Below are 23,385 nucleotides of genomic sequence, written 5' to 3'. Positions count from 1 at the left end.
GACTGAAAATCAAATTTCTTTAAAAATTTGAATAGTAAATTACCAGAAATATTTTAAGAAATCGAATAATTAAGTTTGCAATGTGACTCTGGTTAATTGTGTCTCTGTCTGTTCAGATCTATATCATAGGGCTCATTGCAGACCGTAAGTTTCAGCACTTTAACACTGTTTTGGAAGCATATATCCAACAGCACTTTAGTGCAACCTTGGCATACAAGTAAGTTCGTTTTCTCTTCTTCCTCTTTTTTTCTAAACCTCCACCATCATGTAAAAGAAGTAAATCCTGCTTGTGACTTTTCTGATGTAATTTATGGTGACTGTTGTTTTGATGCTGCTGTTTGCTTATCTGCCTCTGAGACACATTTGATAATAAGTGGAATTAATGAACCCACAGCAAATGATTTGGGGTTAAATGATGCTTTAGCATTGGTTTATTTTCTGTCACCTGGATTTTGCTGTGTCTGAGCACTTCACCTGTATTCTGTCAAATTTATCAAAAGATGCTTTGCTGCAAAGCCTCTCCATTTGTATCCCTGGCCTTAAGTTGAAATTCCTCAGGTGAGAACTTGAAGCTCTCCTTAGCCCATTTACATAGGTTTCCACTTTTTTTTTTTCACATCTAGCAAACTCAAAGGAAAAAAAATTGTTTGGGAACTGTCAAGTCTTCGTATGCATTTTAGTCTGATGTTGTGTCAGGAGGAGTTCAGTGCAGTGAGCTGGAATTCTGGTATTTGTTATGAGTCCTGCCGTGAAATGGAGTTTTATTATTTGTTACATGGTCATGCCAATGGATGAACTTGTTGTGGATTTTTTATTTATTTATTTGTTTTTAAGTTTTGGAGCTTCTACACAACACCTACATGTGAAGACATGGACTCATAGAAGAGAGTAAAAACTGTGCAGACATGTTATACAACAAATTTAATCCTGGATTTCTACTTTATTTAGAACAGGCTTTTGCAGATGATGGTAGGATAAAATGACTGAATTATGAAGGAAGGTAACATCTTCAGCTGGTGCAGATCTCTGGGATGTCCTCTAAGAGGATGGATGTGGGTTTTTAATCTACCTGATGTCTTGTTCTGGCAGCTTAATGGAGTGGCAGGTTGAAGCAGAACTTTAATTTGGAATATGAATAGTACATGGAAGACCTGAGCTGGAGGTTTGGAATAGCTGGGGATATCTTCCAGTGTCTGTGCTGAATTTGCATCAGTTCTAACTCAACACTAAATGTCACAAAAATCATGCATTAGACCATGAGTTTCCTAAAGCTGAAAGGCAGCAGTGCAAAATCAGCCCTTTCTCACACCTCAGTAAAGTGGAAGTGAGCATTAGTGGGCTCAGAAAGCTCAAGCACAAGCTGTGTGCTCTTCTTCAATCCTCTCTCAATCCATAAATAATAAGCACATGAAATTTAGTGCTTTATAGTACAGTGAAAGAAGAAAAGGAAGGGTACAGAACCTCTCAGGACAGCCTTATTTGCATAAAATATTTCTAAGACTTACCTGGCTGGGAGTTTCTGGTGACTTAATCAATGTGGTAGAGGCAAACTAATAATGTTTATGATTGTTCCCCACATCATGTGTTTTCTTGGCATTATTGATTCAATGCACATCATGGAAGATTTACTCTGGTTCCAGAATCATTTATGAAATAAACAAGTGTGTGTGTGGCCTAACTCCTAACTAGGAAGGAAATTCTGTATCCCAGACATATTATAACCATGTTATGATATGGTTGGTTGGCCAAACTGTTACCTATTTATTCAGTTCCTGTTGAGTCATGCTTTCTCCTGGCTTTTAGAGAGCTCTGGGAGGGTTTAACGTGCACTACTACATACAAGTTGGATAAATATTGTTCCAACTCAGACAAGCTGTAAAAAGGAGCAAATGGAAACACACAATGGATGTAATGCCCAGGAAGATGAGAAGCTGAAAGCACAGCATTTTGGTTCTGAAATGTGAGTTAGGCTGGGGATGTGTATTAGTTACACAGAGAGTTGGTTGTTGGCTTGGTTTGTTTAGGGCAGGGGACAGCAGGTCTCCATTTTTGTAGAGATGTAGGAAAAAAAAAACCCAGCCACCCTTGTATTAGTTCTTATGGCTGCATTAAGATGAAAATTGCACCATTAGTATTGCTTTAATTGCTTAAAATGATTCTGTAACTGCAAATTAAGGGACGTAGTTTTAGATTAACTTCTGTCTTTGGTAGCCAGCTGTGTCTTTAGCCAAAAGTTGCTTTTAGATACAGAGTAAGGAAGTGTTTAAATAAAATAAATAATTTAAGCAGATGTTGTTGTGTACTTCTTTGTTTACATGTTATATTAACATGCTGTTAATTAGAGCATGAGGTGGTGTTTAATCACTGCTCAGTGGATGTAGGCAGAAGGAATATTTTGTGATACCTTGTGTTTGTGTATTACAAACTTCTGTAAAGGTGCTTCCAGGATTGTGTAAAGTCATGCTGCTCTTTTGGGATTTCAGATTTCTCTCTTGCTTGTGCAGCTAAGAATTTGTTCCTCATTTGTTTATACTGACAGAATGTATGCAATATAAATCCAGAAATACACTCAGTCTGTTTTCTTGTATGTGCTTGACCAAGCATGAACATGTATTTAGAGCTGCTAAAGAAGGTAATTAAAAAATAATACTGAAAAATGTTTTTAAAAATGTTTTTAAACTTCAGGAAATTAATGAGTGTTCTGAAGACATACTTAGATACTTCCAGCCGAGGAGAGCAATGTGAACCTATCCTCAGAACTCTGAAAGCACTGGAATATGTTTTCAAGTTCATTGTTAGATCAAGGACATTATTTTCCCAGTAAGTACTCAGATATTGCAATTTTATTAGCTGTCTAACATCAGACATAGAAGGAGACCTGAGAAGTAGAAAAAGTTGATTCTAGAACATAGCTGTTTTTTTTATTTTTACAACTAAAACTGGCAACTGCTTTAAAATACAAATAATGCTGAGATATGTTTTATAGAGGGAATATTCCAAAATCTGCTTTCTGATTCTCAGTGTAAGTTCCAGAGATTCATTTAGTAATAGCAGCATGTATCAAAAGTGATTATTCTTTGTGTCAGGTGGCTTGGCCTAAGACCAGTGGATGGCCAAACGTCTCAACAGATGGCTGGAGGCTGGAGACTTGTCCTTGAGAACACCTCAGACTGTGCACAGAGCAGCGTCATTGCAGCAACCATGGTCACACTGAATTTAGAGTTTTGGACCTCCTCCTGAGGAATTTACAGGGAACACTCCACAGACTGGATGTGTGTAGCTCAGGCAAACTGAAATGTAATATTTACAAGTGGGGTGCAGGTTTAGGGGAAAAGGAGGAGGGGAGAGCGAAGGAAATGAAAACTGGAAGGAGAAAAATTACACACTGGTAACTGTACTCTCCTCACATACCACAGACCCATTCCCTCAGTTGCTTTCTGCTTCACCTTTCTCCATTTATCCTGAGCTGGTTTCCCCCTACAGCTTGTTCCGATTTCCCTTTGCTCTGTGGCTGAAGGATTGCAGGGGCAGAGGTCAGGCAGTGCAGGCTCAGACCTGTAGGGAGAGCGAGTGGTTGGGTGTTGTGTTTGTGGCTGGCATTCACCAGAACATGAAGGTTCTGTTCTAGCTGTCTTATCCTCAGTGGGTGCTCTAATACAATTTATCTCTGACATCCCACTGGCCATTAAAAAAAAAAAAATCCATGTAGATTCATAGTTTTTTTTAAATTAAGTTTGCTCACTGGATTATGATGGTTTGGTTGAAGCACCAGATTCAGAAAGTACCTTAGAAAAAGTATTGTCTCTAGGAACTTACTACTTATAGATGGATACAGATAAACAAGGTGTAAAGCTGTATAAGGAAGGAGATGGTGCTCAGGAGAGCAGAATACAACTTTATCTTATATTTTTATTATAGGTGTCAGGGCAGAAGGATATTTTAGAGTTTTGGGGAAGGAAGCATTGTGTAGAGGATTATGGAAAATTTCTTGTCTGGATGAAGGCCAGAAAGCAGCAGAGGTTTGTTTCAGGAAGAACTTTGGTCCTCATTTTATCCCTCGTGTTATCTTGCAGCTTAAAGTGTTCATTGGACAACCTGTCATAAAGTAGGTTATTGCAATGTGTTACATACTCAGGTGATCAGCTACACAGATCTACTCCTACTTAACTAGAGGTCCAAAACTCTAAATTCACTGGACAATTATTATTATTGTAGGCAGTCTTACATTTTAAACTGAAAAGAAAATCAAATGACACTGCAGTACATAACTTTAAAAAGATTTTTCTCTTCTGATGGAGCAGAAGAGGCAACACTCAGCTCAGTATTCTACTCCCATTTCAGGATTCTCTTGTCATCTTGGCTTTTTTCTTAGCTTGTTTTTCTTTAACTCTTGACAGCTGTTTCACATAACTATTTTCACATGTCACCAGTGTTTTTACTTTTTATGTAGGCAGTGTTTAATACTAAGAGCCAGTATGAACAATACAGGAGAGATAATCTGAGGGATTCAAACTTTAGAACAGGGGATGGAGAAATAATGGAGTGAGCTCAATTTAAATGCATTTTCAAACTTTTAAGTGTCAAATAGAGACTTTTTTCAAAAAACAGAGTGCTTAATGGGGCCAGTAAAAATAGCTCTTGGAAAAAGTGGCAACAGCAGCAGAAGACAGAAATTGTCATAATTTGTGAAAAATATCCTGGAGTATCTCAGTTGTAGTGGGGAAAAAAAACCCAAGACAATTTTTTTTCTTTTTTTTTTTTTTTTTTTTGCATATAAGTTACTTTGAAAATAAAATTATTTATATAAGCTCCAGTCTGGGAGGTGTCATGGTTTAGAGGGTTTTAAAACAATTGAAAGTGTTTATTATAGTGTTCAAACTGAAGAATTCCCACATGTTACAGTGAATAGAAGTTATGACCCATTGGGGAAATATCTATGTACATAATATTGGATCAGCTTCTGAAATATATATTTAATGTTAAATCTGTTGCATTTGGGAGAATGAAACCTGAAAGAATAACCTAATGCATCTTTCAACAGATTATATGAAGGCAAAGAACAAACAGAATTTGAAGAATCAATGAGGAGACTCTTTGAATCCATCAACAACCTGATGAAAAGCCAGCATAAAACTGCAATTTTGTTGCAGGTTGGTGTGTTCTTGGAAACCAGTTGGATTTGGTTTTCTGTATGGTTTTTGTACATGGACTTTTTATTTTTCTTCTCTTTAAATCAAGGAAAAGACACTCAGGAAATGTATCCAATATGTCTTTTTTGTAATTTCCCTCTGTTGGAAGAGCAGGTTATCTGATAAATTTGGAGCCTAGTCTGAAAAGGTCAGACAAGATACACTTACAGAAATTCAGTGAATGTAGTCAAGGAAAGAACCAAGGCACAGATGTTGGAATATTTCAAGCAATCTAATTACATGAATTCCCCTCCTGGGACCTGAATGTTTAATTCTTGAGTTTCTCCAGATAATGCTAAACAGGGATTTCACCGTCTTAGTTGGGAAAATAAATTTTATTGTCTCAGTCTTTGGGAGTTACATTGTTTAAAAGAATCAGAGTTTGCCATTCACGTCAATCTCAGTTATTCTAACACGTCGGAATCTAATGTTTTAAAGAAAATTTAGGAAAAAAGGAGCTATTAACATCACTAATATAAAATATTTTGCAGTTCTGTGTTAAGATGAAAAACTATCAAGATTTCCTGCAAAATGTAGAAGATTCATTAGACAGCTGCAATATTGATGCTTCACACATTCTTTATTTAAAACTCATTGTATACATTGAGCTTGAATTTTCCTCTGGTTTTGTGTTTCGATTCCTTTTGATGAGTTAGATTAGAAATGGAAACCCATGAAAAAGTCTGTTGAATAAAACCTCAGGTGGCTGATGTTGAGATTTGTATCAGCTGACACTTTATATGGAGTGTTTAATGTGCAAAAGAGCTGAGAAAGTAAATACCAAGTTAATTATATAATACCATGGTTACAGTAATATTGTAAATGCATTTTAAAATCAATCAGATACTCTGTTACTTGATATTTCTGTCGAGGCCTTCCTGGGAATAGTTTATACATTTGAATACAGTATCAGAAGCAGGAGAATCTTCTGAAGAAAAAAAATCTTTAAAGTAGTACAGAAAGAGTTTATATGATAATGTTTGTTCTTAGGGTACTTGTACTAATTAAGAAAGAGATCTTGGAGGATTTGGTGCTCTTTGGGGAGAGCTGGTCACATCCCTGCATTCTGCCCTGCCTGATCTCAGAGGGGCTGTGTGGGACTGTCCATCTGTGTCTCCTCTGATGAGCAGGACACTTTCTTCTTGAGAGTGACAAGAAAGGCTCACAAAAAACGTCTCCCTTAACAGTTTCTGGGTGTGCAAGGGGCAGTGCTGCCCCTGAAGGGCTGCTGGGAGTGTCTCAGAACAGGTTGTGCCAGTGGCACCACAGCATTGCATGGACTGAGGAGTGTGACTGTGCCTGCCCTCATTTCCATCTTTCCATGTTTAATACCAGCTCCCAGTGTTGTACCTGTTTAGCAAACATGCACAACATCTTGACTGCTGTTCCTCAGAAACAGCAGAACCTTGAAAACAGAGCTGAGCATCTCTAGAAAGCACTAAAGGAAAGAAACCTATGCTAATTTTAAAGAGCACATTAGTGTGTTTCACAAACAGACCAGTTACTAAACAATTATGCTTTGATAAATACCACATTGAAAATCCAAATTTTTGATTTCTAATGAGTGCCATCAATTGTGCAAAATGGGTCCTATTTATTCATAACCCTGAAGCACTGGTGGGCTTTTGGGTCTCTAAATCTGCATGAGGTACTGAAAGTTTTCTTTTTAGCAGGAACCTTTTATGGCAGATGTGAAATACTGGTTTTTAGCATAACTTTGCTCTTGTTCCAAACACTAATGACTCACACAGCTGTGTCTCTGAGAGAAGCCTACGAAGAGATTGCTTTACATACAGTAAATAAAAACTACTGCATCAATGTTATAAAATTCTGATAGGAGTGGCATGGAATAAGCAAAATGACAATAAAATTTCCAGCTGGAAATAAGTTTAATGGGGGCAAAAAAATAAAATTACCACTCCCTTCCATTTCATCATGAACTTCATAGGCAGCCACTGCTTTCACAGGGGACAGAATTTCTGTGGCTGCTTGGAGGACACTTCAGTGCTGATACTTGAGATTCCTGCTCTGGTAGGTGGATTCAGGCCAGAAAATTGAGATAATTTCTGCTGAGAGGGAGGAGAAAGTAGTAGAAAGAAATTCATAAATCTGTCTCTGCCTAAATCCAACACTGATTTCCCTTGGGGAATTTGAGATGACAATGATGGATGTTGTAGTAGTGCAAATTAACTTTGCAGAGTAAGGGACAGGTGGTTATTCAGTGATTCTAGAGACACATGGGACTCTATGGATGTTACAGTTTGTGTACATGTACCCGGAGAGGGAAGTTCAGAGAGTCTGTTGGAAAAATACAGGAATAATCAGAATATTAAAACTGGCTTAAATCTGTCACACTTAGAATTATCATTGATAAGTGGAACATAGATTGGTAGGATCAATTGAGTGTGTTCAAGTAGATTATGGTCTGAAGATATCAAAGAAGAAAGTTTTAGGAGCCCTGAAGAAAGTTAAATTGGGTTTTTCAGGATATGGAATCTTGAAATAGTATGCAGAGCCTTTGAATGTGAAATTTTAACTCTTATTTCATCCTTGTTTGTCCACATGCCTATCAGATTTAGCTGTAGATGATTTAAAGAATTATTTTGAAACCTGAAGTTTCTTGGTCTCTGATATTTTTTTTTAATTTGGAACTCAGTATTTTAGCCAGTAGTAATTTCCCAGCTGCTTTCAGTGATAGAATCACACTCAGACTTCTATAGAAAATTAATTCACTCAGGAAAGGATTTTTTATAAAATTGTGTTATATGGAACGGCCTCATCTGTGCCAGAAGCACTTTATTGTTTCAATTGTAACTTTATCTAGCGAGTGATATCTCACTTCCTGATCTGTTAAATGCTGTATGCGTTTACAAAAAGTTAAAAATCTCTTTTCAGTCCTTGTTCTAAGGCTGAAGTGGATTGAGGCTTTGACTTACTATAGTGCCTGAGCTTTGGGAAGGGCAGATATGTGGTTTTGTTTTGAGTACTGTTCATATAAGCTTTGAACAGCTGAAGACTGAATTCTTAATTCATTGTTGGCAAACTAGAAATGTACATATTAATCCACATTAACCTTTTTAAAAAAAAAAAAAAAAAAAAAAAAACTTCTGGAGTTGGTCAAGTTCTCTTTTGTATTTAAAGATACAGACAGAATGCTTCTCAACTTCAGCACTGCATGACGTAATTAAACTACAATTAGGAATATATTTTCAATATTCCTACTGTGCTGATGTTTAAGAGCAACCATCTGAGCTGCAGTGTGGCCTGGGTACAGGTCCTGGCATGGTGCTTTGTAAGGCTGGCCCTTGGCGTGGAGGTCGGAGTGGTTTAATTTCACCAGTACAAGAATCAAGATGCAGCTGTAGGGTAAGGATTCTTCCTTTTAAGTGTTTTTTTACAGATTTTTCTTGTAATTATTTAAAACAATTAGTTCATAATTACAGTGTCTTTACAGTGGTAGGGCTTTCTGGGCACTAGATATAAACCTTTCTTTAATTCCTTTTGGCTGGGATGATGTTACAGCTTGGTTGCATTTATCAGTTGCTCTTCTGTAGCCATTACTGATGACTTTTGTAGATTTTAGAGAGATTTTTTTTTCATGAAGTCTGTACTTCTTGGGGAGAGAATCCTTGAAATTTGGAAACCTGGAAATCAGTCTCCACAAACTGCAAAGGGTTTGGTGAAGGGAGGCTTGGGAATAGAGGAGGTATCGCTACCTTCTATCCTTTGCCTGAGCACTGAGGGCAAAAACATCATTTTTAGTGGATGTGTTTTGTGTCTGCTTAAATCATCCTCTATTTCTGGAGAATAAAATTGAATGAATGATTTTTAAATTTCAGAGTATATGTTTTCTAGATTGTTCTACTGTTGACTTCTGATTTGTAGTCTGTGAGTGTGCCCTTTCATTGACCAACTTGTGCTCTCAACCTTAATTTACAGATCAAGCCCCTGCTCCTTTCCCAACTGTTCTGTTCCCCAACTGACACACCACATCTGACCTACAGATGGTCTTGTCTGCTGCAAATGTCAGCTCTCCCCAGCTTGCTCCTAGGCACTGATTTGAGAAAACGCATCTCCCTGTGCTGAGCGTGCTTTCAGAAACCTTAGATGACATGTTCTCAAGGTCATTGAAACACAGGAAAAAGAAATTGTCTGTGGCTCTGAAAAATATGAAAAATAATGGAATATGAAGCTGCTGCCTTTCTCTCATTCTTCCTCATGCAATTTTGATCCACCCTATTGCTGCTGTAGATTCTAAGGACTTAATGCATCTCAGTACATTTTTCTTAGGAGAGAATAAGCCTAGAAAGGTACTGATAGTGATGCTTTGCTTGTGGTGCACAAAGGGGGTTGGCACAGTAACTTCTTCAAGTTGCCTTGATGGCAAGTAAAATTAGATTAAGAAACAGAGCACCAGTGATTTCTTGGAATGTACTTTTCATCTCATGGGTACTCGAATTTCATGAATATGTATAATGTAATGCTGCAAAAAGAGGGCAGCTAAAAATAAGCTTGGTCAGGAGTAAAGGTTAAAATAAATTTAACTGTACATTGTATAAGTAAGAAATAATTTTCTGCAGTGCTGTGGGTTTATCTGTATCCTGCTTAAAAAACTAATCTCTTAAGGTCTGAAGAATGCAGAACATCTTGTACTGCTGACTAGGAGATTTTTATGACTTCATTAAGGGCAGTGTTCAATTGTGTCCATAGTGCATCATTTGAAGCAATTATTGCATATGAAACTTGGGAGCCTAAAATAGTGCAGGGGATATACTCATTATTGTACTTCAGCTGGAACTTTGGATCTGCAGAGAGGTTGCATTTCTATCCTCCCCTCCTATGCAAGTGCAGAACGGGGAATATGTGAAAGTCAGACAGCACAATAGCCCAGATGTCAGTGAAATGCTGCTTGAAATATTTTGTGGCCACTGGTGGCTCTGTCTTTTATCAAACATCTTTCACAGTACCTGTGAACTGCTGTAAAATGAAATTCAGATGCTGCTGTGCAGTCTCTTCATGCAGTATCTGTTGCTTGAAAAGCAAGGAGCAGCACCTGTTTGAATCAAAGCTGGAGGCAGTTTCCAGCCCAACACAGGTGTTTGTTTGGGTGCTTTAAATAGCCCAGGGATTTCCCAAGATCAGTAGAAGGTAAAATCTCTTTGTTGAAGTTGCAACAGCTTTTAAACATTCTTTTGACTTTCTAGGTTTATGTATGAGTCTGGGATGAGATCTGCAGGAGAATGACTTTATCTGAAGGTATCATAAACCAGCATTGAGTCTCTGAAATACTGTATTCACTCATGCTGCAGACTAAGCTCTCTTTTTCAATCAAGATATAATTAGTTTTTTGGGTTCTTTTTTAATTGGCTACTGCAGTGGAAGCTTATAAAAGTAAAATTATAGCTTTGTTGTGGTTAAAAGGTCTAAAAGAGAGCCAAAGAAAGCTGTGCTCTGATTGTCTTCGTTCTAAGCCCCCTACTCTCAAGAAAGATACTAAGTTTTTTATAAGGAGCTTGCTGTGTACAGGTAAGAGAAATATTGAACCTAGATAGGCTTCTATCATATAGATCGGTAATAGAAGGCTTCACATCACTGTAATTTAGTTTTTAGCAAGATGTTAGTAAGAATTTATACCCTAAAGTGTCACAGTGAAGTAAAAGTGCTACAGGTTAGTTTTTATGCATATTAGCCTTAAGTGTTAGTGGTAATTTTGAGCCTGATTTTCCTGCTGAAGTTTTCTTGTCCATGTAATAAGAGTAACTTGTGTCTTAGCCTTGTCAGGGTAAGGTTTGATTATGCCACTATGCTATCAAAACATACCTCAGGAACTGATAGGAGGAGATAAACCCCACAGCTTGGCTGCAGATGGTTGGTTAGAGGCATGACACCCCTTTTCATCTATTCTGGAAAGGCTGGCATTGGGGTGGGTGGGTGACTGCTGCCCTGACTTCTGCCTCCTGCATGGCACATTTCTGGCATGGAATTGATACAGTTTCTGCTTTGATCTGTGCTTGGTTTACTCACTTGCATCATAATGACACTTTTAGTGGTCTGCAGGGAGATAATCTACAAAGCCTGGACCCTTTCACTGGTTGGGTTGGTTTAACTCTCACAAAGAGAATTAGATCCACTTGGAACTATGGTAATTAAGTTCCTCTGTATATCCTCAGCATATGCAACACTGTGACAAAATTTATTCAAATGTGATGTAAAATTTCAGTCTGGGGAAAGAAGTCCGAGTTCATCCGTTTGTTTTGTGTCTCAGTGGTGTGCTCTGTGCTGTTCACGTGCATGTATAAACACAAAGGATTAACGTGATCTCTCTGTCAATGCAGGTTGCTGCCTTGAAGTACATACCATCAGTTCTTCACGATGTTGAAATGGTTTTTGATGCCAGGTTACTGAGGTGAGTCACTCTTGAACATTTCCTAATTGTCAGCAATTAATTCTTGTAGATCACTTTAGGTCCACAAAGCTGCACTAGTTTCTACTGATCAAGACAGTGGTGGGTCCCTGGATACTGGTCTCTTGTCAATATTTGTGATATATAAATAAATATAAGTCTTAAAAAGTGATAAATGTTTACAAATATGGGATCTCTTGCTCTTTCTCTCTGTCTTTATTAATACCTGATTAATTCATCTGTATGGTATTTATGACATTTTTCCTTTCTGTGCAGCCAACTACTATACGAATTTTACACTTGCATTCCACCAGTGAAACTGCAGAAGCAGAAAGTGCAGTCCATGAAGGAAATCGTACGCAGCAACCTTTTTAAAAAACAAGGTAAATACAAAATGCCTCTAAGGCTTCTAATAAATGTGTGAAAATTTTCAGTGACTTATGTGTTGTGCAATTCACGTTTGAAACTGAGTGAAACAAATACTGAAAGAGTGTGAATGCCAGGAGCCTGGGCTCAGGAGGGGATTCTTCTCTTTCCACAGGATGGCAAGAGCTGTGCCAAGTGTGATTGCTGGCCTAGAGCAAGGAACAGGTGGGGCTCAGAGGAACAGTTTTGTGTGGTTTTCTTATGTTATAGTGGTTAGGTGGGTGACCTATATATCCTTTCAACCCATTTTACGGTCTATAATGGAATAGGAACAGGAAGTGAAACCCTGTGAATACAGATGTTCAATAAGGCCTCTACCTTGGAAGAGGGAAAAAAAAAAAAACCTGATTGTGCTGTGGTACACTGAGCTGCAATGCAGCATTTCCACTTACAGGAATTACAATGCTTCTCAACCTCTATCAGAACTTTGTGTCTTTCTCAGCTCTCAGGAGTGCTAATGATACCAAAATGTTTCTATCACCATTGTGCTCAGTTTTCCTTCCTATTATCACAAGTGAATTTTTGCTGAAGGAGTGAATTCTTGCTGAAGGAGTCCTCAGAGTAGCCCAGTTTTACATGATTAGTTTCAGCTCAGTGTCAAGTGTTCTGACTCCTCTCCCGTGGACTGGATGGTTGCTTTTGTCTCCCCACCTTTTTGCTGTGTAGATAACCTTCAGAACCTCAAAGGCACACGGACTACTCAGATGAGCGCCAATTTCTGACAGCTTAGAGATAATGATTCTAGGAACTTGACAGTACAACAGTGGGTTGCAAATAGTGCTGTGTGTGAGTAGATTGAGAGAGGATTGCTTTGCTCACCTCATTCTGTGTTGCCAGGAGAGTGATGCACTTCTAACTAGCCAGGACAGATAAAAATTACACTTTATTTTCAGACCTGTGTTGTATTCCATTGAGACTGAATTGTATATTGTAAGCTTAAACAATAACTAGTTGTGTCTGCTATGTTTTAAGACCATTGTAGATTTCCTGGGAAAAAAAGTAAAGAAAATAATGTAGGTGGTTTTAATGCTTAGATTAAATGAAGCAATATTTTAACCTGTCTTTATGCTAATAGTTTCATGGTCAATAGTGGTGATTTTTTTAAACTATGTAAAAAAACATAGTTAAAAAAAGTTAGTTCACATATTCTATGTTAGTTCACATATGAACTAACATAGTTCACATTTGCTTTGAATTGGTGAAAAAAAGTAGCTGCAGCTTAGGTAGCTCCAGACACTGATCCAAACAATTAAGAGCAGATTCTAATTAATTTCCAAGCAGTTCCAGTCCTGCATTCACAGTTTGCTCTGGTAGTTGACTGTATTTCTCTTTTACAAGCAGAGTCTGATACCTCATTGCAGTATGAGCTGTCTTTACTGCTGCTTCTTCTAAAATCTGAAGTGCCAGACTTGGTTTTACCTGTGGTGCTTGTGGTGAGCAGAATTTAGACAGAAGGAGAAATATCCTCTCACAAGACTGAAAGACTCTTGGGTGTAAATAAGGCACTCTTCTGAACTCTTGATCTTACTAGAGTTCAGTCAGCTACCCTGTGTTTAATACTGAGAAATTAGATGTAAACTATGAACTTTGATTCAGTAGTTTTTCTTTAAAGAAGCTCATCTCACTGAAGTACAGTTGTTATTGATTCACAGATCAGGAGTGATGGTTAGGACAGCAGATCCCAGGCTTGTATAATAAGGAATAAACCCTAATAAATATGCAGGAGGAAAACAGTTGAGCATACAATAACTGTGTGCTTCACAGTTCTATTCACTGGTGTACATCCTACAGTTCTTTTCTTCCATCCATCCATGTGTTTCAGAAGAGAAAAGAGTGAGTTTTGGATTCCCAAGAATCTTTCATTATAGTCTGCTTAGTGTGGTGCTTGTTTCATGTATTTAGCAGGCCTTTCCTTTAGCTAAAGTCTGTTAATGCAAAATACTCTCTAAAGCTTTTACTACTGCAGATAAATAATAATAATAGATTGCTGGTTGCTTGTAAATGCAGCTTGTCTGATGTCTTGAAATAAATAGCTGGTCTGTCACAGGATATGTCTACCTCAGGATGCATTGTGAATTTTAAAAAGAGGACACAGTTTCTGTTTCTGTATTTTTTAGGTAGTAATGAAAAAGAAATTTTGCTAGGAGGATTTCTAATTCTGGGGACCTTTTATAAAACCAATAAATGGTGGGTTTTGCATAGTGCTGACCAGATAATTAATACATTTTAATTTTTCCCCGACAGGTAGTTAGTGGATTCATTTAGTCTTAAATATGTAGATGAAAAAAATGTATTGCCCAGAAACTCTCCACTATTTTTTGCTAACATCAAACACTTGACAGCAGAACCAAGCCGAGAGCATGAAGGCAGCATATCACACTTGATTGATTTGCAGCCCTGCTGTTTCACCTATATCCTGTATATCTGTGTATTGTGATCCAAACTTGCACTAGTAATTGGCAGTTAAAGTGTATCCACTACCTAATATGTAAATATTAACTGCTTGTTTATGTGCTTGTGGGGATTACCTGTGCAAGATCTACCTTAAAATATTTTTACTGTGATACTTAATACTTGTATTAATAATTGATAATACTTGGTGTATAATAATAACAATATAACAATAATATAATATAATAATACTTAGCTGTGTTCTTTTTAGAGGAGTCTGTGGAAATTGATTGATTTTTTTTTTTTATTTATTAGTTTAAAACAAGAGAAGTCCTCTGAAGAAGCACTTGCCCAAAACAAAGAAATCAACTAGCTGTCATTTTAAAATAAAACTAAAGTATACCCTGTTTGTTTTAGCTTAATCATGACATATTGTTTTAGCAATATCATGATTTATGTAATGATAGTACTAACAAGCAGTTAACTAGAAAATATTTGTTTAAACATTTTGATTGTCAGTAGTTTGATGAAGTAACAGAATAAACAGCTCCTTCCTGGTAATGTAGAATTTAGAATTGTCATTATTTTAGAATTTAAAATGCCTGAAACTGACAACTTTGCTTTTTTATTTTATTTTTTCTTACTGGAGTAGCAGGCACATCTTTACATCATCCTTAGTGCAACCTGGTCAGGGCCAAATAGACTTGCAAACATATTTTCTGTTTCCTGAGACCATCCCATGAAGTTGTCATTCCTCTAACACAGAATGGCCAGCTAGCAATGCCCCTTTTGCCTCTGTTGTGTCACCCAAGTGTCTTTTAGGGTATTTAATATTGGAGTTTCTCTTTTTGGTAATGATCTTTACACCTTTCCTTTCACCCAACTGCCTCTACATTACTAATAGCAGAGAATCATCCTTTACATAATTACAGGGTGATTTTTTAATCTAAATTATATTTTTGATTATTTACATTTATGTTTCATTTTCAACCTTAATATTGTAATTGCCACAGGGATAATACAGTACATATAGGGTAATATAGTGTATATATATATATTGTCTCTCTCTCTCTATATATATATATAGTATATACAATACCATAGTCCACATCATGTTTAAGTGCAGGCACTGAAGAATGTGAAAAGACCAATACACAACTAAGTATCTATTATTATATAATATATAATGTAATATTATTACATTATTATTAGATCTATTATTATATAATACATAATATTATAGTGGTATGAAAACATTTCCGTGCCATGCTGTTGTAAATAGCAAACAAATCTTTTTTCATTTACATTGCTGTGGCTTAAAATAGAAAATTCCAAAGGTGCTTTTTTTGCTGTACATTAAATCCAATTGATTTTCAAATTAATTGGGTAGAGAACCAAGTGTGTGTGGGGTGTAGACACCACCTGATTCATTACTGCACTCAATGAGCTGGAAGGTCATTAACAAGAATGAAAGCACATGTAGGCTATCTCAGAATAGGATGCAGCATGATAATTAAGGTAAGATTGCCAACAGTATCATTAACTAAAGTTCACATTTATCTAGAACAGGTAGTACTTTTTTCTGCCATGAATATGGAATATATTTAACTACACTGCTAATTACAGCGAAGTCTATTAATTTGTGTATGTTTCAGATTATCCATTTTTCCTCCAGACTTTAGTCTCTTTCCTGGTAGTTCATTGCAGTTGTTCAATTAATTTACATCCATTCCCAGAGGTATTATCGTTATAATTCAATTGGATTGTACATACTGGCATTTTTATTCTTTGACCCATTGATATTCACAGCATTTTCTAAAGAAGCAGACTTGTGGAAAACATGGGAAAGTGTTCTAGAAAAAAAATTTAAAACTCAGTGAAATTTGCCTTTATTAAATAAGTCACACGTGAACCTGAAATTGGAAACCTTGAGGCTAAACTGAATTTATTGCTAAGTATTTCCAGGCATTCAAAATTTCCACTGTAGACTCGTGGAGTGCTTTCATCAGATAGGAAATTGTCCCGTGCACCTCTGCTGTAATTGATCTTCAAAGGCCTTGCAGCACTAAAGCACGTTTAGAAGCCTTTAAATTACATTACTATTTTTTGTAGAGGCATTGATTTCTTGTTCCCACTCTGTAACTATAACACAGCTTGGAGAGGTTATGGGGGTGCATGTGTTTGAGGGGCTGAGTGCAGGATGATGGATGTTTTCCACTGCTTGTGCACTTTCACCATGGCATTTAGGAATGTTCTAACAGGATGTGTGAGCAGACTGTTATGCAGCCTTGTCTATAGAAAAGATTAAGTTCTTTTTGGTCAGAGGACAAGAAATCTGCTTAATTTTTGACACTTTGCTTTTAGTTTTCTTGATATTTTATTATTTTAAAATATCAAAGTGACAGAAATGGTTGCCTTGTCTCATATAAACACCTCTAATGGGACTTTAGAGTCTCTTTTATGGTGTAAGAAACTGTCTTCTGTCATGTCTGTCACTCTGTTTAGTAGGATGTAATGGATTATTGTCTCCCTGTTGTGAAGAGATTTTGTTAGAATTGTTTAATTTCTACGTAAAACTACTTTTCAGGAGTTACTGTTTCATTTGTTTATTTTTAGGAAACTTATTGCCAAAATTCTCCCACCATCTTTCTGCTTCTGAGAAAATAACAAATTAAGATATAGCTGTTCATAAATCACATGGAGTTTTTATTGTAGTTAGTGTTGCTGAGTTTATAGTGCTGGGAGCTAGATGTTTATTCTAAGCTGGGCCTGGAATATTTACTGACATTATGCTGAAACTTGTTAATGAACAGCCTTGAGAGAACTGGTTTTTATTGGTGAGAAATGAATATACAGTGCTTCAACACACGATGGATTGTGTATGTTTGAGAGTGGTGCTTTGGACACTGCATTCCCTTGTGGTCCAGTCCTGCAGCAGAGCTGAGATCACCCCAAAGAGCAGGAGCTCTAAGTAGGGCACACAGATGGTCACTGGCAGGGTGGGAACTGGGTTTGTCTTGGCTGGAAATGCTGGCCCTGTGCTCACTGTGGCTCCAGACACGGCTGCTGCATGTTCAGCATATGCAAACCACTTGCTGATTTTGGAAGAACAGCAGCAAGAGACATATGTTAGCACCAGGGGTTAATTTGCCAGATGCCAGAAGAAATGCTGAGACTGTAGCAATTTTTTTCCTCATTGAAGAACTCTTTCTCTTCTTTTACTGTTTAAACAAGAGAAGTATTGCAACCACGTCTAATCACACTGATTTCCTAACACTCGTGTACATTACTGAGTTTTACCTGTGAAACACGTTTCATTTCACAAATTGAATATTTTTGCTAGTTTGTGTTGATATAGTGTACCATTTTTTACCTTCAGGATTATTAAGAAAAATGTTGAAAAAAAAAAAGCAGAGGGAGGAGTGATTTCTGGTTAAGCATCTTTCAGTTTAATTATTATGGTCAGGATTGAGTTAGAGATATTGATTTTTACTATTATGATCTTACAATCTGGTTCCTACTGACAAGAGTTCCTAAGCCTAAATTTTTGGGGTTTTGTGGAGGTTTTCTGTGATTTTTTGCCCCTTCCCTGTGTTCAACACGACTTTGAAACATTTTTAAAATACTTGAACTTGGAGATTGTTCATGCATGTGACTCTGCTGTTTTTAGCTACGGGGGAAAAATGAAAATTAGTCACTGTTCATATATTCCTTTATAACCTTCCTTTAAAGGTTCTGTATAGAAACCCAGTCTATCCTGTAGATTCAGTCTTGAATTTTGCATTTGGCTTTTTTATTTATTGGAGTGTTTTTCAGGGGTACATTACCTCTAAAACATTACTTCAAGTCATATATTTCAAGCATTCATCTTTTGCCAGTTCTATTGCTGCAATATTTGATTTAAATGAGTATGGCATAAACACATCTGTAGTATCTGTAGGCACGCATTTGTGATGAACATATGCAGATTAAAGCCATTATTTGTGTTTATGGAGGAGTAGGAGACATGCTTGATGTTGCAACTGATGACTTTTTGTTAGACTTGACCCATTATGGCATTTTTGTAGTTACATTTTTAATAAAAAACTTGTTATGTGGAGGGAAATCAAGTTAGGTTAACTAGTTTTAACAACAAACTTCTAAATGTGCATGCAAAGTGTGGTTTACAATTACTTCAAAAAGAAAAGAGATCAAAATCATATTAAAGCAGTTGATAATGACACACATTGGGTGTCAGTAAAATGAAATGAGGAAATGTGAAAATTCACAGAATCATTGGATGGCCTGGGTTGGAAGGGACCTAAAAGGTGTGAATGTGCCAGAGAGGATGTGCTGACAAGGCAGTGTTGCAGCCTGGCAAAGTGCAATGCCTGCAAGCTGGAAGAGGCACCAAGGGCAGGGAATGCTGCCTTGGCTAGAGCAGGGTTGTGTTGGAAGTTCTGGCTGCCCTGGAGTGCCCGGCATTCCTCAGCCCTCACAAGTGGGGACCCTTGAACACACACCTGGAAGCTGGCAGGTGGAGCCTTGTGCTCCTGGGGTCAGTGCTGTGCTGGGGCTGTGGGTGCTGTAGCTGTTCTGTGCCCTGCCTCACCTGCTGACACTGAACTGCCAGCAGCTGCCGTGTGCTGGCCTCACAGCATCCCTGTGCTTCTCCTTCCTCCATGTTCCTATTAGAGTCCAGGACACAAAGAGAATTTGCATCTTGCAGTGCTGTCAGAATCTGTAGGTGACCTGTGGTACCTTCCTTTCTGCGGCTCTTACCTAAGCTGCGAAATTTTAATTAAGATTCAACAATGAATGAAAAATATACCATTTTAAAATCATTACTCTTGGGCTCTCCAGTAAACCAAAGAGTTAAATTGCAAATAACAATGAGGGAGGACTTTTAGCAGGAAGATTGCTGCAGTTGTGAACAGATGTCCTTTGTGAGGAAGCACAATGCTTTAATTGAGCACTGGCTGCCATCAGAAGTCTCACCTCATTGAAAGAATGCTGTTCACTGGCTTTATGTTTAAGGCTTTGTTCTAAATCTGTATTCAGATGACACCTATGTCCTTATTAAATTGGCATGCCAGTTTTTAAGTGGGCATGAAGCCATTCTAACAGATGGATATGACTACAGGCATGCCAGGGAATCAAGAGAAGTGTTTCCTAAGGGACACAAAAGTGGTGTTAAATCTTTATTACCATTTTGGCTGCACATATGAGGCAGTCAGGAATGAAACCTGTCTGTGATTTTTGCTGAAGGAGACCCAAATGTCTTTTTTAATGACATGATTGCATTAATGACTTAAGAGTTTGAATTTCATTTACCTGGTATATAAGAAATCATTACCTATCTTCCAGAGGGAATAAGGTGAATAGAAGGGTTAAAAAACCCAATTTAAACCCGAAATAGAAAACACATAACTGCTCAATCTTGGACAACAATGGATCGATCTACTTCTCCTTATGCAGGAAGGTGCTGCCAGGGAACCTCTCCAAGAAGTGTGTTGGAATTTGGGATTGATGAATATGCATAATACTAAATCTTTTGACAGACCTTGATGAAGAAAATGCAAGATGCTCAAACTGCATGTTGATGTTTTATGTGTTCAAATAAAAGTTGGGGCGGCTAGAATGAAAACAGTCAAACAGTTGGGCTTTTTCATGCTGTTGAACATTAAAGAATAGATTGTTGGCAATGTCCTTACATTATTTATCAAGCAGAAAAGAAAGCAGGTAGTATTTAAATAGGCATCTGCCCCTCTCCATGTCTCTCTCTTGTCTGTCTTGAGCTTTCTTGGGGCATGGAAGGAGGTGTGAGAATGTGAATTGCTTCATCACAGAGATTTGTTTAGGTTGGAAAAGACCCTTAAGAACGAGTCCAACTGTAAACCTAACCCTGCCAAGTCTGTCACTAAACCATGTCCCCACGTCCACCCATCTTTTAAATCTCCCCAGGAGTGGTGACTCCCTCAGTGCCCTGGGCAGCCTGGGCCAGGACTGGACAACCCCTGACTTTCTGCTACTTGAGAGAGCAACATCCTCTCTACAATCTCAGGGAGTTGTGGCGGAAGAAGGTTCCCCCTGAGCATCCTTTTCTCCTGGCTGAGCCCCCAGCTCCCTCAGCCCCTCCCATCAGACTGAGCTCCAGCCCTTCCCCAGCCCTGTTCCCTTCTCTGGCCTCCTCCCTCGGTGCCTTTCTTGCCTGAGAGCCCCAGGACTGGACAGAGCCCTCAAGGTGTGGCCTGAGCAGTGCCCAGCACAGGGGACAGTCCCTGCCCTGCTCCTGCTGCCGCACCATGGCTGGGACAGGCCAGGTGCCCTTGGCCTCTGGCCCACCTGGGCACACCTGGGCCATGTTCAGCTGCTGTCACCAGCACCCCAGCTCCCTCCTGCCTGGAGAACAGCACCTGGCACTTCACCCTAAAGCAGCTCTCCCTGCTGGCCTCGGCCCATCCATCCAGCCTGGCCAGGTCTGCCTGCAGAGCCCTCCTGCCCAACTCCGTGCCATCTGCAGCCTGGCTGAGGGTGCATCCAGTGATGAGCCTAACTCATCAACTACAGCATGAAGTTTTATTTTAGCTATTTTTTCAATTACAGTCTTCCACTATTTTCCTATTTTTTTTCTCCTTTTCCCAGGCCAGTCAATTGCTGATGTTTAAACAAGCACTTGGCTGATTTTCCTTACCTAACTTGTGCAATGATACCTTAGCATTATAATCAGAAATTTATATATTGGTTCAATAAACTTTTCTTTGTCTCAAGATAGTACAAGAATTTCATATTTTATGTGATGTCCTAGTGAAATCGTTTTAGCTGGGTTTCCAAAGGTACAAGGAAGCAACTACAGGTTTATATTTACTTTAGTCCACCTGCAGGCTCAGGCTGAGATCAGGCCTACCTTGCTACAAATACTGGGTTTTTTTCCAGTTGCTTTGTATGTGTTTTTCAGAATATCTTTGAAGTTCATCCTCATATGGGATGATCTTAACTGGTAGGGATCTTCTAAAACCTAATTAGTTTTTCCTTTTCTTCTATTTATGAATAATGTCCTTGAAGTGCATTGCAAAATTAAGTAATTCTCCTGTATAATCAACAAGCTAAGTTTATCTTGCAGCCAGTCAAAAAATATAGGCATAAAGCATTCATATTAATCAAACTAATTAGCATAAAAAATGAATTTTCTTACTAAGATCTATTGATTCTTTTCATATTAGTATTAATGGAGAGTTTGACCATTTTTAAAGGAATTAATATAGCTAAGAAGAGTTAAACAACCTTTGAATTTCATTGTAGCTTGACACTTCAAGATTGTTCACATCTGAAAATACCCTGTAAATAATTGATCAGCTGCATATGTTAGGAGATTCTGTATGTATCAAATATGGATCCAATCTTAATTTATATTGCCAAGTACAACTGGGATTACTGAAGCTAGCAGAGCAATTAGCTCTAAAACCTGGAGGAAACCAATTGTACCTTCTGCCTCAGCTGTTCTCTCAGTACAATAAGAATATTTGGTCTATGCAAGAAGCCCTGCCTTCTCCATGTTTAAAGAGTATGGAATGGCTCTATGTGGAAGAAAAATTATGTCAAAGACTTGATTCTTTCCCCAAAATACATGTGTGTGTTTTTTAAATGAGATGTCGACAGCAGCAGGCATTTTGCCTTCTTTAAGTGAGCTCTGAATGCTGGTATGGAGGAGTTTTAAATTCAATATGGTTTGCTCCCACTCCTCTTTAAGGTGTTTGGTGCAACTTGTTAGTTATGATTTCATCTATGCTTCCTGATTATTGATCAAATGGGTATCCCTGGCATGTGAAGTCAGATGTAATTTAGTGATTAATATACCCATAACACTTACCTCGAATCCTAGGGGTTTGTTTTCTATATGAGGACAAATTAAAAGTGTACTTTATCTAGAAGACAGGATTCCTCTTGCTCAATGACTTTGCTCAGTTTAGTCTCTTACTTTGCTTTTGAAATAAAGCTCATTAACTATAGGTTTTTATTATCCACTTGCTCCCGGAATCTTGGAAAGCTACCCCAAAGGAATTTTTGTATTTGCTAACTGTCAAACAGTTCAAAGGGACATCTAATAGCTTAAAATTGAGCTGGATATTATTTTGAAGGAGTGAAAGCAGTAAGTATGTTTATCCTGGCAGATGTGAGACTGGAATGTGCAAAGAACCTTCCATCTCCTTTGTGAGAGGTGAAAAGTGACTGAGATGTCACATAATGTGATGTGACTTTGAACTCTGCTGTTCTGAGCAGCCTGTTAGCACAGCACTCCCTACTGATGCCTTTTGAAGTGCAAGTGTTTTCAGGGCATTATTTTTAAGAAGGGTAGTTGTGGGGAAAGAGTTGCCAGCTGAATTTCTCACATGCTGCTGATTTGGAATCTGTATTTCTACTTGTCATTGCAGATTACTTAAATGTTGAATGCATTTGTCTAAATATGTTCATCTTCATGTTGAATTAGTTGTAGCTGTTACTGTGTCTGTTGCAGATTGTTAGAGTAAGTTATGAATCCCTATTCAAAGTGTAATTTATACAGAGCAGGTTGAAAGCAGAGAACTTGTGGCACAAAGTGTTGCCATGGGTAGAAGTCTGCTGTAACTGCAGAGTTCAGGTAGGGAGAGGGATACAGGTGAGTTTTACTGCCAAGGGTTTGATGCTGTATGGGATCCACAATGCTATAGAGAAATGTGGGGTTTAGTTGGGAGTGAATCTTTCCTTCAGCATGTCCTGCACACAGTCAGAGAATCTGGAGAGGAACACAGGGATGGAGCAGAATGGAGACCAGAAAAGAGAAGTTTTACTATATGGGTATTTCCATACAGCTTAAAATATATGTGAAACAGTGTTTATGCCTCACTACAGATGCTGTGCAAGTTCTAGGTATTAAAATGACCAGAAATGGGTTTCACCTATCTGTCTTTAGAGTAATGAGTTTGATATAATCTCTTCTGATATAGGACACCTTGATGT

At 38.0% G+C, this 23,385-nt stretch overlaps 1 protein-coding gene across 2 annotated transcripts in view; it reads left to right on the top strand.

Annotated features, from left to right (window-relative positions):
• Positions 1 to 23,385, top strand: part of DOCK2 (dedicator of cytokinesis 2) — a 157,772-nt gene that overhangs the window by 29,105 nt on the left and 105,282 nt on the right. For both annotated transcript variants that reach the window (XR_011004276.1, XM_068205595.1), the window contains exons 21-25: positions 117 to 217; positions 2,686 to 2,820; positions 5,042 to 5,150; positions 11,525 to 11,595; positions 11,869 to 11,975. Coding sequence is in view for 1 of the 2 variants with exons in the window: in XM_068205595.1 (XP_068061696.1) it covers positions 117 to 217; positions 2,686 to 2,820; positions 5,042 to 5,150; positions 11,525 to 11,595; positions 11,869 to 11,975 (523 nt within the window). In the remaining variant the exon portion in view is untranslated. The remainder of the gene's footprint in view (positions 1 to 116; positions 218 to 2,685; positions 2,821 to 5,041; positions 5,151 to 11,524; positions 11,596 to 11,868; positions 11,976 to 23,385) is intronic.

Source organism: Anomalospiza imberbis, chromosome 15 (genome assembly GCF_031753505.1).
Source record: "Anomalospiza imberbis isolate Cuckoo-Finch-1a 21T00152 chromosome 15, ASM3175350v1, whole genome shotgun sequence".
NCBI lineage: Eukaryota > Metazoa > Chordata > Aves > Passeriformes > Viduidae > Anomalospiza > Anomalospiza imberbis.
This window is presented reverse-complemented; position numbering and strand designations above follow the sequence as displayed.